This window comes from Canis lupus, chromosome 27 (assembly GCF_011100685.1).
Source record: "Canis lupus familiaris isolate Mischka breed German Shepherd chromosome 27, alternate assembly UU_Cfam_GSD_1.0, whole genome shotgun sequence".
In the NCBI taxonomy this organism is placed as follows: domain Eukaryota; kingdom Metazoa; phylum Chordata; class Mammalia; order Carnivora; family Canidae; genus Canis; species Canis lupus.
This window is the reverse complement of record NC_049248.1, coordinates 9,833,151-9,850,681: the sequence shown is the minus strand read 5'-3', so window position 1 is coordinate 9,850,681 and position 17,531 is coordinate 9,833,151. Positions and strand designations below refer to the sequence as shown.

At 35.1% G+C, this 17,531-nt stretch overlaps 1 protein-coding gene across 10 annotated transcripts in view; it reads right to left on the bottom strand.

The window, feature by feature from the left end:
* CLEC2D (C-type lectin domain family 2 member D) overlaps positions 1 to 17,531 on the bottom strand; it is a 40,983-nt gene that overhangs the window by 21,440 nt on the left and 2,012 nt on the right. For 7 of the 10 annotated variants that reach the window (XR_005379829.1, XR_005379830.1, XR_005379831.1 and 4 more), the window contains exons 2-5: positions 17,395 to 17,514; positions 12,115 to 12,302; positions 9,063 to 9,166; positions 7,356 to 7,501 (exon numbers count right to left, since the gene is read on the bottom strand). Coding sequence is in view for 2 of the 10 variants with exons in the window: in XM_038576752.1 (XP_038432680.1) it covers positions 7,363 to 7,501; positions 9,063 to 9,166; positions 12,115 to 12,302; positions 17,395 to 17,514 (551 nt within the window). In the remaining 8 variants the exon portion in view is untranslated. Of the gene's footprint in view, positions 1 to 61; positions 1,049 to 4,657; positions 4,877 to 7,355; positions 7,502 to 9,062; positions 9,167 to 12,114; positions 12,303 to 17,394; positions 17,515 to 17,531 lie in introns of those variants that run through there. The other 3 variants (XM_038576752.1, XM_038576753.1, XM_038576754.1) reach the window with 3 other exon arrangements.

The following is a 17,531-nucleotide window of genomic DNA, read 5'->3' as shown; positions in this document are numbered from 1 at the left end:
AGATCCTTAGCTTTTCTAGACCCTGGTTGATGTCGACTTATTTAGGAGTTAGATTAGTTACTTTGGAACCATTGTTTTAGGGACACCAGGGTGGCTCAGTGGTTTAGCCTATGCCTTCAGCTCAGGGCCTGATCCTGGGGTCCTCAGATGGAGTCCCACTCGGGCTCCCTGCAAAGAGCCGGCTTCTCCTTCTGCATGTGTCTCTGCCTATCTCTGTATGTCTCTCCTGAGTAGATAAATACAATCTTAAACAAACGAAGAAACAAACACAAACAAAACCATTGTTTTATTCCTGGTTGCAAAGACAGAGGCAGGCCTGGAGTATCGAAGCTCCAGAGTGGGTACTAGAAACCAGAAAGTTGAGCCCTGAAGGCATAGCTCCAAGGGCAATATAACACCACATGACATTCTCTTCATGAGGTTTCCCGGGGCACACCATGCTGACAGTATTCTCATTATCTTATTTACGTTTTGCGAATAGAGACATCTAGATTTCTACTCTCATCATCAGAGACATTTTCCTCAGATAAAATTTAATTAGATGCCTTAAATAAAATTTAATGTCTTAACTCTTGAGTAGTATACAGTCTATTGACTAAATATAAATTTCCTAATGTAGAAAAGCATAGTGTGTCAAAGATGTCCTGGGAGAGATTCAGTTAATAGGGTTCTATGTTTTCCCTACTACAAATAAGGCTGCAAGGTGCATCACTGCACAGGTGCTTATTCTAAGAACTTCTGCCCCAGTAGAAAAGTACAACATGGTTCCTTGGAAAGTCTATCGTTTGACTATGAGTGTGAAAGTTACACTAGTGTAAATCTTTATTCGATTCCTTCAAATACTAACACACTATCACATCTTAAGATTATTGGTGAAAATGGGTGCTTTCTGAAACCTGAAGAGAAATGGAGGAAGATACTCCCCATTCACATCTGTTGAACAGAGTGTATACAAAAAGGGAAAAATGGGAACTAAATCTTTGGTTCATAAACTATATAACTGACCACCATATCACAAATAATACATCATTTCTTTAGCAGGAGGCTAAGATTTAAAGCCCAAAATTATTGTGCTTCTCTTGTTCTTCAGTTTTCTACAAATAAATAAAGTGGACCTAAAATAGAGTTTGTGAAAATAACATAATGCTGACTTGCCATTTGAAACAACATGGCAAACAAGAAATATCAGATCCTAGGACAAAAATCACTTTTTTTATAAAGTGAATGTGAGGAGGTGCTCTGTCACAATGGGCACATAGGAAAATTAGATGGCCTTGGCCAGGTTTCAATATAAGATGATCTTCCTGAATTTTTTTTTTTTTAAGTAAGTTCTTACCTGGGAATAGATCTTGATGCAAACAAAATAAAACAAAACACAACATAAAAAGACTGCTGAGAAAATGCAAGGGCATGAATAGATATTTCTCAGCCATAACCTGGATGATTTAATGTTCAATACAGAATCAGAAGCCCCATTTTTCTGTTGAAATGTGGAGTTTTTAAACACAAAATACATGATTATTAACAAGAGCTAACTCATTAAACTCATTTTAATCTCACTAAACAGGTTTATTTTGGTACTACCAAATTTTACCTTATCACAACCAAGAAATCAGATCACCATGAATTTTAACTATTTTAAATATTTGTTTTAATTTATAATATAATTAACATACAGTGCTATATTAATTTCAATGATTCAAAATTTCTATGCATTTCTTGATGCTCATCATGATAAGTGTGCTCTTAATCATTTTCATCTGTTTCTTCATCCTCCCACTTACCTCTCCTCTGACAACCACCAGCTTGTTCTCTGTAGTTCAGATTCTGTTTTTCATTTGTCTCTTTTCATTTGTTTTGTTTCTTAAATTCCACACATGAGTGAACCATATGGTATTTATCTTTCTCTGTCTTATCTCAGTTATGATCCTCTAGATCCATCCATGTTGTTTCAAATGGCAAGATTTTATTCTTTTTTGTGTCTATGTAATATTCCATCATACTTCTTTGTCCATTCATCTATCGATGGACAGTTGAGTTGCTTCCATATCTTAGCTATTGTAAATAATGCTGCAATAAACATCAAGGTGCTTATATCTTTTCTAATTAGTATTTTTTGTTTTCTTTGGGTAAAATAGTCAGTAGAATAATTACCAGACCATAAGATAATGCTATTTTTAATATTTAAGGAAACTCCATACTGTTTTCCACAATGGCTGCACCTGTTCATATTCCCATCAAGAGTGCACAGGGGATCCTTTACCTCCACATCTTGTGTAATTTATTTTAGCCATTCTGACACATATGAGGTTATATCTCATTGTGGTATTGATTTGCTTTTCCCTGATGATCTTTTCATCTTTTCATGTGTTTATTGGTCATCTGTATGTCTTCTTTGGAAAAGTGCCTGTTCATGTCTTCTGCCCATTTTAACTGGATTATGAGGTATGTTCCCTCTAAATCTAGTTTGTTGAGTGTTTCTAACATGAATGGATATTGTACTTTCTCAAGTAATTTTTCTGCATCCAGAAATGGTCATATGGTTCTTATTTTTTTCTCTTGTTGAGGTGATGTATCGCACTTGCTGATTTGTGAATATCGAATCATCCTTGGATCCCAGGAATAAATCCCACTTGATCATGGTGAATGATTTTTTAAAATGTATTGTTGAATTTGGTTTGATTATATTTAGTTAAGGATTTCGCATCTATATTCATCAGAGATATTGGCCTATAGTTCTCTTTCTTTTGTAGTCTTATAATCTGGCTTTGGTATCAGGGTAATGCTGGCCTCACAGAATGAACTTGGAAGCATTCTTTCCTCTATTTTTGGAATGGTTTGAGAAGTATTGGAATGGTTTGACAAGTAGGTATTAACTCTTCATTAAATGTTTGATAAAAGTCACCTGTGAAGCTGTTTGATCCTAGATTTTTGTTTGTTGAGAGTTTTTAAACTGCTGACTCAATTACTTTGCAGGTGATCTGTTCCAATTTTCTATTTCTTTTTGATTCAGTTTTGAGAGGTTATATGTTTCTAGGAATTTATGTATTTCTTCTAGGTTGTCCAATTTTTGGCATATTTTTGGCATATTTTGCTGCATCTCAAAGATTTTGGATCATTGTGTTTTCATTTTCGTTTGTCTCCACAAAATTTTTCCTTTCTTTTTTGATTTCATGGTTGATTCATTCATTGATTAGCAGCATGTTACTTAAACTCCATGTATTTGTATTCTTTCCAGATTTTTTCTAATAGTTGATTTCTTGCTTCATGGCATTATGGTTAGAAAAGATGCATGATTTTAATCTTTTTTAATTTGTTGAGATTTGTCCTATGACCTTGGATCCCAGGATCTGCCTTCTCCAGATTAGTCAAGTTTTCAGCTAATGTTTAAGTAAATTTTTAGCCACCCTTTTTGCTCTCTCTTCTCTTTCTGAGATGCCTATAATGCAAAATTACTGTGCATGGTGGTGTCACTGAGTTCCCTTAACCTATTCTCATTTTTTATTATTCTGTTTTCTTTTTCCTGTTTCATCTGATTTTTTTGAATTTCTCTCTTTCCCAGTTCACTAATTTATCCTTCTGTTTCATCTAATCTACTATTTATCCCCTCAAATGAGTTTTTAATTTCAGTTATTGTGTTATCTCTAATTGGTAATTTTTATATTTTCTATCTCTTTTTTGAGGGTCTCACCCCAAAGGGTGGACCCCCCCCCCCACCCTTTTCTGAAGTCTAGTGAGTACCTTTATGACCATTTCTTTGAATTCTCTATCTGGCATATAGCTTATCTCCATTTTGCTTTGCTCTTTTGCTGTGATTTTGTCCTGTTCTTTCATATGCAACATATTCTTCTGTCTCCTCATTTTGTCCCACTTTTGTGTCTGTTTCTATGTGTTAAGAAAATCAGCTACATCTCCTGTTCTTGAAAATAATGGCCTTATGAAGAAGAGGTCTGGTAGTGCCCTGTAGTGCCATGTCCCCTGTGCACCAGAACTTGGTGCTTCAGGAGTGTCTCCTAAGTGTGTTGTGTATGTCCTACTATTGCGATTGAGATACGTTTGCTTTCAGTCCAGTTGTATTCAATGACTCTCCCTGCCTATTGTGGAGAGTTTGGTCTCTGTCATGTTAAGGGGCAAGACTGGGCCTGCCTTGAGCTTGAATTGGGTCAGACCAGATGCCTACCCTCAGCTCACTTGCCAGAACTGTGGTCACACTGAACTGCAGGGTGCTCTCCTTGCATTGTCTCCTGAGAGGTTTTCATTGGTGGGTGGAGCCGACAGTCAGACTAGATGCCTGCCTACAGTCTGCTGGGGTTGCAGTGACACCAAACTGCTGAACTCTCTCTTTGTGCTGTCCCTTGTAAGGTTTTTGTTGGTTTGTGGGAACAACAGTCAAATCAGATTTCTACCCCCAGCCCATTGTGGAGGCTGCAGTTGACCTGATATATGTGATTATCTTCCCCTCTACCAAAACAAGAGTCACTTTTTAGTGGTGCTTGCCCCTGTTGGACCTGCTTACATTATACCAAACTTGTTGCTCAGTTTTGGATGGACTCCTACCAAGTGGTGCTGGTCATATGCAATGGATACACAGAAAAGTCAGAGGTGGGTTTCTTTTTTTAAGGTTTTATTTATTTATTCATGAGAGACACACAGAGAGAGAGAGAGGCAGAGACACAGGCAGAGGGAGAAGCAGGCTCCATGTAGGGAGCCCAATGCGGTACTCGATCCCGGGACTCCAGAATCATGCCATGAGCTGAAGGCAGATGCTCAAACACTGAGCCACCCAGGCATCCCTAGGAGTGGGTTTCAAAGTGTTAGCAAGATATGTTGCATGCCTGCTTGTGGGCAGAGACCTGGAGGTGGTTTGGAGGAACTCCTACAGAGAGAGAGAGAGAGAGACAGGTTGGATTGAGCAATCTATAGGAGACTACAAAGGCAAGGTGTGTTGTTAGCAAAGCTAGGTGGAGAGTGTTCCTGCTGGTTCCTCCAGGTGTTGGTGTATTCAGGCTGGGGAGTATGAGAGAGAAATGGTGCCAGCCACCTCCTTTGTTCTTGGAGAAATCTCCCAAAGATCCCTGCCCTTCCTGTCCTTGCTCAGAGACTAGTAAATACATCTCCTTCCAGAATACCCCAGGCAGCTCTCAAACTGCTGCTTCTATGCTGTATCTTGGTGAGTTTGTTTGTTATGCTGGCTCTTTAAGGACATACTCAGTTTCCCATTACCCTCAGACTTATCCAGAGCCAATTCCACTGATTTGTAGGTTCCCAGTGAATAAACTCCACTAATTGGGAAAACTCACAAAATTAAGCCACTCTAGCTTTCAAAGCCAAATATTGTGGCAATTTGTCTTCCCAGTACAGATTACACATACTGTAGTGCCTGGTATGGAATCTGCTCTTCTCCCTTCTCTGTACATACAGTGTCTTTCCCTCCCATAGTCAGTCTTGTTGGTTGGTTTGGTTCTTTTTTGGGGGGGGGGGGGGCGGGCGGCTGTCAGAGAGGGTCAGTTTGGTTCTTGATGGCATCTCCACCCTTCCTGCTGTTCTCTGATATGACCTCTTCTCTACAATTAACTGTGAGAGCCTGTTCTACCAGTCTTTGAGTCATTTTCTGGGTTACTTACTGAAGTGGGTGTCATCTAAGACATATCATAGGACAAGGTGAACTTAGGATTCTCCTAATCTACCATATTCCCCTGAAGTTCTGATATTTTTCCTTATTTAAAAAATATATACATAACAAATACTATTTTATTTTATTTTATTTTATTTTGGGGTTTATTTTATTTTTACTTATTTTTTATTTATAGTTGACATACTATATAATATTAGCTTCAAGTGGTCAACATAGCGATGTTGAAATACAATATGTAATGAGCACTATGATAAATCTAGATACCATCTGTAAATATACAAAGTTGTCAAATAGGAACTATATCCCTATGCTATATATTGTATCCCCATGTCTTGCTAATAATTGGATGGAAGTTTGTATGCCTTTTAAATGACTTCACCCTATTTCACCCATCTCCCTATCCCTTCTCCTCTGGCAATAACCAGATTGCTCCCTGTATTCATGAGTTGGTTTCTGTTTTGTTTGTCCCTTTGTTTTGTTTTTTAGATGCCCCACATAATTGTAAAATTCCATAAAAACTTGAAATCATACTGTATTTGTCTTTCTCTGTCTGATTTATTTCACTTAGCATGATATTCTCCAGACCCATCTATATTGTTGTAAATTACAAAATTTTATTATTAGTTTTATTAGTTCACTAATATTGTATTCTTAATATGTATTAATATATTGTTGATAATTATTAATGTTTTATTTTATATGTGATATACGTCAGTCATAAAAAAGAATGAATCGTTCCATTTACAACAATATGGAAACATATACCACATCTTCATTATCCTTTCATCTATTGATGGACACGTAGGTTCCTTCTATGTTTGTTAAAAGATCATCAATACAGTAGTATAAAAAAAGTGGAACCTTTTCCCAACTGTGATTTTTTTCTTCCCCAGAGTTTGGTATTTTTTTGGTATTTTGGTATTTTTTGGTATTTTTTTCATATTATAGTACAATTTTATAGTACAATTTTCTTCCCCAGAGGTTACCATTTCTGGTATTTCTTACACATTATAGTACAATTTTACATTCATCAGTTTTTTTAGTCTCTTAATACTAGTTTTGGGTATTAGAAATTCTGTTCTTCTAAACTTTTTGAAGGTATAAAATATCACACTTCATGTATCAGCTTGATTTTATAGATACCTAGGAATAAACCTAACCAAAGATATAAAATATCTCTGCTCTGAAAACTATAGAACACTTATGAAAGAAATTGAGGAAGACACAAAGAAATGGAAAACCATTCCATGCTCATGGATGGGAAAAACAAATATGGCTAAAATGTCTATACTACCCAAGCAATCTACACATTTAATGCAATCCTTATCAAAAATGCCACCAGAATTTTTCATGGAAATAGAACAAGCAATCCAAAATTTGTATGGAACCACAAAAAGACCCCAAATATCCAAAGCAATCTTAACCATGAACTTTTGAAATGGGCCATGCCGCCTGCCTTCAGCCCAAGGTGTGATCCTGGAGTCCGGGATTGAGCCCCAGAGTCAGGCAACCTGCATGGAGCTACTTCTTCCTCTGCCTCTCTCTCTCTCTCTTTCTCTCTTAGTGTTTCTTATGAATAAATAAATACAATCTTTTTTAAAAATTGAATTTTGTTTTAGAATATTATTCAACCATAAGAAAATGAAATCTTGCAATTTGCAATAAAGTGGGTCAAACTAGATTGTATAATATACATTTAGTGATACATCCCAATGACTACCTGAAGATCAGATAGAGTTTTGCCTCTTTATCTGGGCATATATGTCTGGTTTGGAACAAATCCACTTCCTCTCCGTGTAGCGCCTAGCGCTACTGGCACCTTTGTCATTCAAATAGGCACACTCTCCACCTCCTCTGATAGGAAAACTGCAATGAAAGAAGCAGAATCAATCAGTTTGCCACCAGTTATCTCTTCAAAAGCAGAGAGGATAAAGATAAAAATATAAAGAAATTAACATTAAATCAGCTTCTAAATATAAAATTCATTACAAAAAAAATTCATTACACATACCATCTCTTTAAAATTTAAACTTACCCTCTGAGATATATATCATCTTTTATAAAAAAATAAAAATAAAAAACAACAGATTTTTCCAAGATTCTATAACAAGTAAAACTAGGATTCATAACTAAATTGATGAAAATACAGGACACATGCTATTCACACTTTCTTCACTTTGGGAAGGAGCACAGAAAAGAAATGTTTCTATGTTACAGGTAATTTTATTGTTGTTTGTTCTTGTTGTTGTTGTTGTTAGGCCCTGATTTTCTCCTGTACTATTTATCAGTATTTAAATGGCCTGACACAGACAGCTGGGTCAGAATTTAGACTCTAAGTTTTTTTCCTCTGTACTGTTTGAAATTGCTATAGTGTGACATGGTTTGCCTATGCTTAAAACATGTTAGCACGTAATAAATACACTTTTCCCCTCTATAGTGATGAACAATTTCCAACTGAATAGTTAACAATATACTTGCTCCTTTAAACATTTAGAGAATTAGATAATGTAAACATTACTATTTCAGTATTAGGATGAAGTAAAGGTTAATCCTAAATATTTACCAAGTATCCACAACGTGCTAGGCACTACACATACAACACTGTATAAATATAAGTTCTAATTCCTAAAACTTAGTGTCTGTCCAAGATAAAAAAAAAAAAAAAGCTAGTAGGTAAGATCTAGTTTTCAAAACTACCACTGGCCCTTTGCAGCAAATAAAGTGATATTTCCAAAGCTGATTATTTTTCATAACCTCGTAAAGCAACATTTCAAAACCTCCTTGTGTCCTCGGATAAGAAAACATTTATTGAAATTGTCTAAATCCAAGTCTTTCAGCATTATCCAGAACTCTTCCAGTAATATAAAAATCTAATAGGTATATGAATGAGATTGAATTTGACAATGCCAAACTGTACTTGTCCTAGACATTATGATTATGATCTTACAAATAATAGATGCCATTACCATCACTCATCTCTATGAAAATGGTTGAGGATTGATGCAGTTATGGTTTAATATAGTAATTTAACTTGCATTTATAAAAGATTTAAAGTTTAAACAGTACAGTCATATACATCAAACTGGTTCTCATATCAACCCTGTGAGAGCAATTGAGCAAGTACAATTAATTTTGTTGTAGAGGTAAGCAACAGTCTTAAAGATAGTACGTAGTTTTTTCAAAGTGAAAGAGTTGGCAAATTACACAGATGAGGCTGGAGTCAAGTTTACCATTCTACTATGCCACATATGATAGATTTTATATTTGGTTGGAGGAGCTTGCAAAACCTCTGCAACTTACAACTTTTCACTTGATTCCATCATAACTAATCTTAAAAATGTTTAGAGCATATAAATGAAGAACTCATTTGGTTTCATGCAAAGCAAATACAAATACAAATACTGCTATCATATTTTTCAGAACTTACCAGTTGGTCCATTCAGTGCCATTTACCCATTTCCATGGTTGGCCTAAATCTCTGCTGAGCCCAATCCAGTGGTCATAGGGGCCTTTATACCTCAATAGGAAATTCTTTCAGAAAAAAAAAAAAAAGATTACATGCATTAACCTGTCATTACCTGGCCTCTCCCAGAAGCAGTGTTGCTTCTCTACTATATTCTTAACTCTCATAGTTTTCTTCTTTTTAATTTTGTATTGTTTAATAACACATAGAGAATAGATGTACTATAGTAACATCACATGTAAATATTAAAACAGAGAAATTGTTGATAACTTGTTTACTTTCAATTCAGCATAATGCCACTTTACGCTCTATTCCACAACCTGTTTCTCTATTCTATGATCAGTGTCCACTAGTATTATTTCAAGTTTAAAGTTGTTATAAATGCTGTTCTGACATTCTTGGCACTTGTCCTGGAATGAATTATTAGGACACAGTGAATGCTTATTGTCAATTTTACCAAATGACACCAAACTCTTTTACGATGTTATTGTAACAAATTATACTCACACCAGCACTAGAGACTAGTTTTCCATGCCACATTTCTTGGTCTACACTTAGAGCATCTTTTTCTGATGGCAAGTATTAATTTCAATATAATTAAATGTATGATTTTCCTTTATGATTAGTGGATTTAGTGACATTTTAGGGAAATTTTTACTCTTTTAAAGTCGTAAAGATGATATTGATTTTTGTTTTACCTTGAGGTATACAGTTGGGATATTGATTTTAGATACTTCTCTTTTTTTTTTTTAAGATTTTATTTATTCATGAGAGACACAGAGACAGAGACAGAGAGAGGCAGAGACACAGGCAGAGGGAGAAGCAGGCACCATGCAGGGAGCCCGATGTGGGACTCGATCCCAGGTCTCCAGGATAATGCCCTGGGCGGAAGGCGGCGCTAACCGCTGAGCCACCCAGGCTGCCCACTTCTCTTTTTTTCTTTGAGGTATGCATTTACAGCTATGAATTTCCCTCTTAGTATTGCTTCTACCACATATCATAAGTTTGGCATGTTATGTTTTTATTTTATTTGTCTCAAAGTATTTTCTATTTTCTTTTGTGATTTCTTTCCTTGTTCACTGGATGTCTAATAGTGAGTTAATTTCTACATATTTGTGAATTTCCATTTTTCCTTCTGTTGTGGATTTTTGGTTTCATTACATTGTGATTGTAAAAGGAACTTTATATGATTTCAATCTTTTCAAATATATTAACTTGCTTTGTGGCCTATCATATGTTTTATACAGAAAAATGTTCCATTTGCACTTGAGAAGAATATGTATTCTGTTGTTGGGAGGAGCATTCTGCATGTCTTTTAGGTTTAATTGGTTTATAGAATTGTTCACGATTTCTATTTCCTCATTGTTCTACTGTCTGATTGTTTTATCCATATTGAAAGTGGAATCATGAATCTATTCCCAAACAGGATACTGTCCATTGTCTTATCTTCAAGTTTGCTGATCCTTTCTTCTTCCTGTTCAAATAGGCTTTTGACTCCTCTAGTGAGTTTTTCATTTCAATTATTGTACTTTTTAGCTCCAGAATTTCTATTTGGTTTCTTTTAATAGCTACCTCTTTATTGAAATTGATATTTATTGATATTCTACCTCTTTAATGATATATCATTTTCCTGATTTCTTTTACTTTTCCTGTCTATGGTTTTCTTTAGCTCATTGAATATATTTAAGACAGTAGATTTTACATCTTTGACTAATATTTCCAATATCTGGCTCCCTCAGGAATGTTCTCTGTCAGATATGTCTCCCTGTGAATGAGCTATGCCTTCCTATTTCTCTGTATGTTTTGTAAATTCTTTGCTCAGAACTGGACATTATGAATTTTTAACTATGCTAACTCTGGAAATATAATTCTTTTCTTCAGAGATTGTTGAATTTTGATTATTGAGATATGGAGCCAGCTGTTTGTAACTTTTCCAAATAATTTTGCAAATTTTTGTGTATTCCCTACCATGTGTTATCATTGAAAGTTTATTTTATTATTTCTGTGGTCATCCAGTTACCTGCCAAAGATCTTCTTATATGTCTGGCTCCCAAAAGGGGAAAAAAACAAGTATTGTTTATTTAAATCCTTTGGAAATCACTTCCGTTGGCAGGAGTTGAAGAAAAAATGGCAGCCCACCTCTGTATCTGTCCCTCAGTAATGAAAAGCAGCACTCAAAAATAACAACACATAACCACAATATTTGAGTAATAATTTCTTATTGGCCATCCTGGCTCCAGCAAGCTTTACCAGAAAAATGGCCAGAAGTCTTCATGGCTTCTAGCCATGATAAGGTGTAGAGAGTGGTGGCCACTGAGTGAGGAGGCTGAAATTCACTGAGATTAAGTGAAATTTACTAACCTTTTCATTAAGTTATCCCTTGGATGCTGCAAGACTCCAGAGTTCCAAATCAGTTACGTCAGAGAGTTTCTGCCAACTCAATTGATGTTTTGGTAGAGATTCCTGGAGCTTTCTACTCTGCCACCTTCTCTAAGATCATTCCTGCCTGGTTCATTTTGAAACAATGTTAATAACCTCATACAAATTGAAAATTACATTTCCCTCTCTAATTTTTAAATTCTATTTGCACAATTCTTGCTCATAAGTCAAAGAAAGCATGGGCCTGCTCTCTGGCCACCTTCCTGCTGTGAATGTTAAGGTAACTGTGGATAGCCCACTGCAGAATGTAGCATCTGCTGGATTTTCTCTCCTTATGTTAAAAATCAATGTCTAGGCAGGCATCTAAACCTGTATTTTAGACATTCTCACAAAGAATTACATACTACACTGGAGGGGGCATTTTTTTTATTCTAGACAGAACTATTTTTTTTTTATGATAGTCACAGAGAGAGAGAGAGAGAGAGGCAGAGACACAGGCAGAGGGAGAAGCAGGGTCCATGCACCGGGAGCCCGACGTGGGATTCGATCCCGGGTGTCCAGGATCACGCCCTGGGCCAAAGGCAGGTGCCAAACCGCTGCGCCACCCAGGGATCCCTAGACAGAACTATTTTCTTACCAGTTCCAGGAGGGTTTCAATCTGAACAAGATCAGCACCATATGAGTCACAAAACCTCTGGCTAAATGTCCAATTTTTGATGTCATCAGAAAAATAGAAACACTTTCTTTGGAAACCAATCCAGCTTTCTGGGCATGCAGCTTCAAAACACTCTGATGATGATATCTTATGCAATTTTCTTCTAGGTACTAAAAATAAAAACAACTTGCTTATATGTTTTTCTATATATATTACCAAGTGCTTTCTAATACACTTTTCAATAGTCATGTGAAATACTAAATGTATTATCCTTATTTTTCAAATTAGGAATAGAATCCTGAAAGTCACTGCATATATGACACAGCAAATGTCAAAGCTGAGAGTCAACTAATGCCTTAGTGGATGAATTGAAAAAAGAATTCATAATACCTTAAACTCTGGACTATATACCTGTCTAACTTGGATTTCAACAATGTTTGAAAACTTTTCTTAAAATATTAGGTACCTCGATAGCAAGATTTTATCAGCCTCAGAGAAGAGATAGTTCAAGAGCTCTAGATACTTTCCTAAATAAAATGAGGGGCAGGGTATAGATATCTTTCTGGAATAAAGTTTCTTAAGATGAAATAGTCAGATCCATGTCTAAATAGTCCCAAGAGGACAAAAGACATAATTTTACCCTGAGTTTCCTTCTACTAAGGAACTTCCTTCTACTAAGGAAATTTTGTGAGGTCTTCTATATTTTGAAGCTGACAAGGATGCCCACTTTCACCACTTCTGTACAATATAGTATTGGAAATTTTAGCCAGAACAATTCAGCAAAAAATATATGGATATAAATATAGATACAGATATATAAAAGACACCTAGATTGGAAAGGGAGAAGTAAAATTATCTCCATTCACTAACGACATGATCCTATATGTAGAAATCCCTAAAAATTCCACCAAAAACATGTTAAAACTAGTAAACAAATTTAGCAAATTGCAGGATACAAAATCAAACCAGAAACATCAGTTCTATTTGTATATATCAGTGATGAACAATGCAAAAGGAAATTAAGAAAACAATTCCATTATTACAGCATCAAAAGGATAAAATAACTAGGAAAAAACCTCACAAAGGAAACTAAATACTTGTACACTGAAAACTATAAAACAATACTAAAGGAAATTTAAAAAGATACAAATAAGTGGAAAGACATCTAATGGTCATGTATTAGACTTATCATTGTTAAAATGGCAAAACTTCCCAGAGAGATCTACAGATTGGGTGCCATCCCTATCAAAAGTCCAGTTTGAAAAAAAAAAAAGTCCAGTTTGTGTTTCCCTGATGGCAAGTGATGCGGAGCATTTTCTCATGTGCTTGTTGGCCATGTGTATGCCTTCTTTGATAAAATTTCTGTTCATGTCTTCTGCCCATTTCATAACTGGATTGTTTGTTTCTTGAGTGTTGAGTTTAATAAGTTCTTTATAGATCTTGGATACTAACCCTTTATCTGATATGTCATTTGCAAATATCTTCTCCCATTCTGTAGATTGTTGTTTAGTTTGATTAACTGTTTCTTCTGCTGTACAGAAGTTTTTTTTTATCTTGATGAAGTCCCAATAGTTCATTTTTTCTTTTGTTTCCCTTGCCTTCATAGATGTATCTTTCAAAAAGTTGCTGTGGCCGAGTTCAAAAAGTGTGTGGCCTGTGTTCTGCTCTAGGATTTTGATGGATTAGGGTGGGAATGTGAACTGGTATAGCCACTCTGGAAAACTGTGTGGAGGTTCCTCAAAGGGTTAAAAATAGAGCTACCTTACGACCCAGCAATTGCACTGCTGGGGATTTACCCCAAAGATACAGATGCAGGGAAATGCCAAGACATCTGCACCCTGATGTTTATAGCAGCAATGTCCACAATAGCCAAACTGTGGAAGGAGCCTCAGTGTCCATCGAAAGATGAATGGATAAAGAAGATGTGGTCTATGTATACAATGGAATATTAGCCATTAGAAACGATGAATACCCACCATTTGCTTCAATGTGGATGGAACTGGAGGGTATTATGCTGAGTGAAGTAAGTCAGTGGGAGAAGGACAAACATTATATGGTTTCACTCATACGGGGAATATAAAACATATGAAAGGGATTATAGGAGAAAGGAGAGAAAATGAGTGGGAAAAATCAGAGAGGGTGACAGAACATGAGAGACTCCTAACTCTGGGAAATGAATAAGTGTTAGTGGAAGGGGTGGTGGGCGGGAAGATGGAGTGACTGGATTACGGGCACTGAGGGGGGCACTAGATGGGATGAGCACTGGGTATTATACTATATGTTGGCAAATCAAACTCTAATAAAAAATATACAAAAAAACCAAAAACAAAAACTTTGCTCTTCTAGGCAGGTAAAGAAAAAAAAGTCCAATAGTAATGTTTGCAAAAATAGAAAATTTTATTATAAGATTTATATGGAATCATATGGGACTCTGAATATCCAAAATAATCTTGAAAAAGACAGAAAAAATGGAAGAATCTACACTTTCTGACATTAAAACTTACTAAAAAGTACAATTACCAAAAAAGTATGATATTGGCATAAAGACAGATATACAAACCAATGAAAGATAGAGAATCCAGAAATAAACCCTTGTGGTCAAATGGTTTTTGACAAGGATACCAAGACCTTTCAATCGGAAAAGGACAGTGTTTTCAACAAACTGTTAGTAAACTTGGATATTCATATTCAAAAGAATAAAGTTGGACCCTTACCATTAACCACATATAAAAACTTATTTAAAATGGATCAAAGACCTAAATTTAAGATCTAGAACTATAAAACTCTTAGAAGAAAACATACCAGAAAGTCTACATTACATTGGGTTTGGCAATTATTTCTTGAATATGACAACCAAAACACAGGCAACAAAGAACCAATAGATAAACTAGAGTATATTAAATAAAAAAAATTCTCTGCCTCAAAAGATATCCATCAAGAGCATGAAAAGGCAACCCATGGAATGAGAGAAAATATTTTAAAATCATATATAATAAGGAATTAATATTCAGAATACATAAAGAATTCTTACCACTAAGCAACAAAAAACAAACAACCCAATTTTTAAATATGGGCAAAGGATTTGAATAGTCATTTCTCCACGGAAGATATACAAATGGCTAAATCCTACATCAAAAAAATACTCAAGCTCCCTAATCAATTATTAGGGAAATGCAAACTCAAACCATAAGGAGACAAAATTTCACTCCCACTAGGATGGCAATTACAAAAAGAAGGAAGGAAAATAAAGTTGGTGAAGATGTGGAAAAACTGGAACCACTGTGTGTTGCAGATGGAAATGTAAAATGGTACAACCACTGTGAAAACAGTTTGATATTTTCTCAAAAAGTTGAACATGGAATTACCATATGACCCAGCAATTCAACTTCTACATATAGACCCAAAAGAACTGAAACCAGACTTAGATATTGTACACCAATATTCATAGCAGCATTATTCACAATATTGCCAAAAGGTGAAACAACATAAATGTTCATCAACAAATGAATGGATAAATAATACATCATTTGTACTTGCACTGGGATATTTTTTGGCCTTGAAAAGCCATAAAAATCTAATATACCTAAAAAATGGAGGAGTTTTTAGAACATTATGGTAAGTGAAATAAGCCAAACATACAAAGAGAAACATCGTATGATTCCACTCTGAGGGGTATCTGGAAAAGGTGACTTCATAAATATATAAATTAGAATGATGGTTACCAGGGCTAAGGCAAGGGGGCAATAGGTACATACTACTGTTTATCTGGTACAGAGTATCTGCTGGGATGATGAAAAAGTTCTAGAACTGAATAGTGGTTGTGGTTAGATAATACTTTAAATGTATTTAATGCCACTGAATTGCACACTTAAAAATAGTTAAAGTGGTAACTTTTTTGTTATGTATATTTTACCACAATTCAAAATATAAAAGAAAAATAAACACTCCCACAAAGCCTAAAACATTGAAGGAATATCTGAAAGGATATAGTCTGTATTGCAAGATTATGCGAAGATTTTAAATTTCTGTTTTCTTCTTATTCCATAATAATTTAATGGAACCTGAGCAAATCACATTTCCCAGATTCCTTTTCATTTCTTTTCTTTTTTTCCCTTTTCATTTCTGTGTGCCTTTCTTACTAAGTTTTCACAAATGAAACTTGAATGAACGGGTTGTATGCCACTTTCTGTCCTAGACCTTAAAAGTCCTATGTCCCTCCTCAATGCACCCTTTTCCTTCCTTTTGGGAAATCCTGGCTTGATAGTGACATCTTACAGAAGTCAATGGCATTGTAGAGAATAATGGAAAATAGCAGTCCCACAGTCCTATTCACAAGTGACAGGATTACTGAAAGGTCAAAGAAGTTTATTTTATAACCACCATGTTTTTGTGTTCCTCGCTTCTTTAAAATATCATCTCAGCTTATATCCTCATTAATACATTGCTTAAAAATTACTGAATTCTTGGCCAATATCTAAGCATAAACACAATGTCATAAATCATACACAATCAGCTTCTACAGCTCTATTTTGATGTGTCCTCCATTAATATCTACATACATTACCTTTGAGTAATTTTAATTGAAAATGTAATTTCAATTATATTACACTCCTAAAACTAATATAACGTCATATGTCAATTTTAACCCATATATCCTTAATCTAAAGAAAAAAATTTAAAAGAAAATGTAATTTGAGAGTAAATTGTGTATATATATAAATATACAAAATATATAAATGTTTATAAATAAAATATATATGAATATATAATACACTATATGTATATATATACATATATATAGTAAAAATACATAATAAAAGCCCTAGCAATAACATAAATTAAAGCACAATATAATTGGCAGCTAGGTTCTACCTTCTGCAGACCCTGGTCATTCTATTAAGCTTGCAATAATATGACTTCTATATTACACAATTAAAATCTTAGAACCCGGGGATCCCTGGGTGGCTCAGCCCAGGGCGTGGTCCTGGAGTCCCAGGATCGAATCCCACATCGGGTTCCCTGCATGTGGAGCTGCTTCTCCCTCTGCCTGGGTCTCTGCCTCTCTCTCTCATGCTCTGTGTCTCTCATGAATAAATAAATAAAATCTTAAAAAAAATTCTTAGAACCCACTTATAAGTTTATTAGAATTTAACTCAATTGGTGAAATAAAAAAATCATTAGGAACAGGAAAATTATCAGTAAATTCTCTCTTCGTTTGGAAAGTGGACTTCTCTAGATGAAGAAAGATTACAATTCACTTACCTAACAAACCTGTTATAAGTCCAAGCACTGTAAGTATCAGAAATATGAGTATGAGTATGAGTATAACCAAGATTCGATTCTGGTTAATGTTAATAGAATGCTTTTTTGAAGACAGGTAATCTGGAAAAAAAAATATT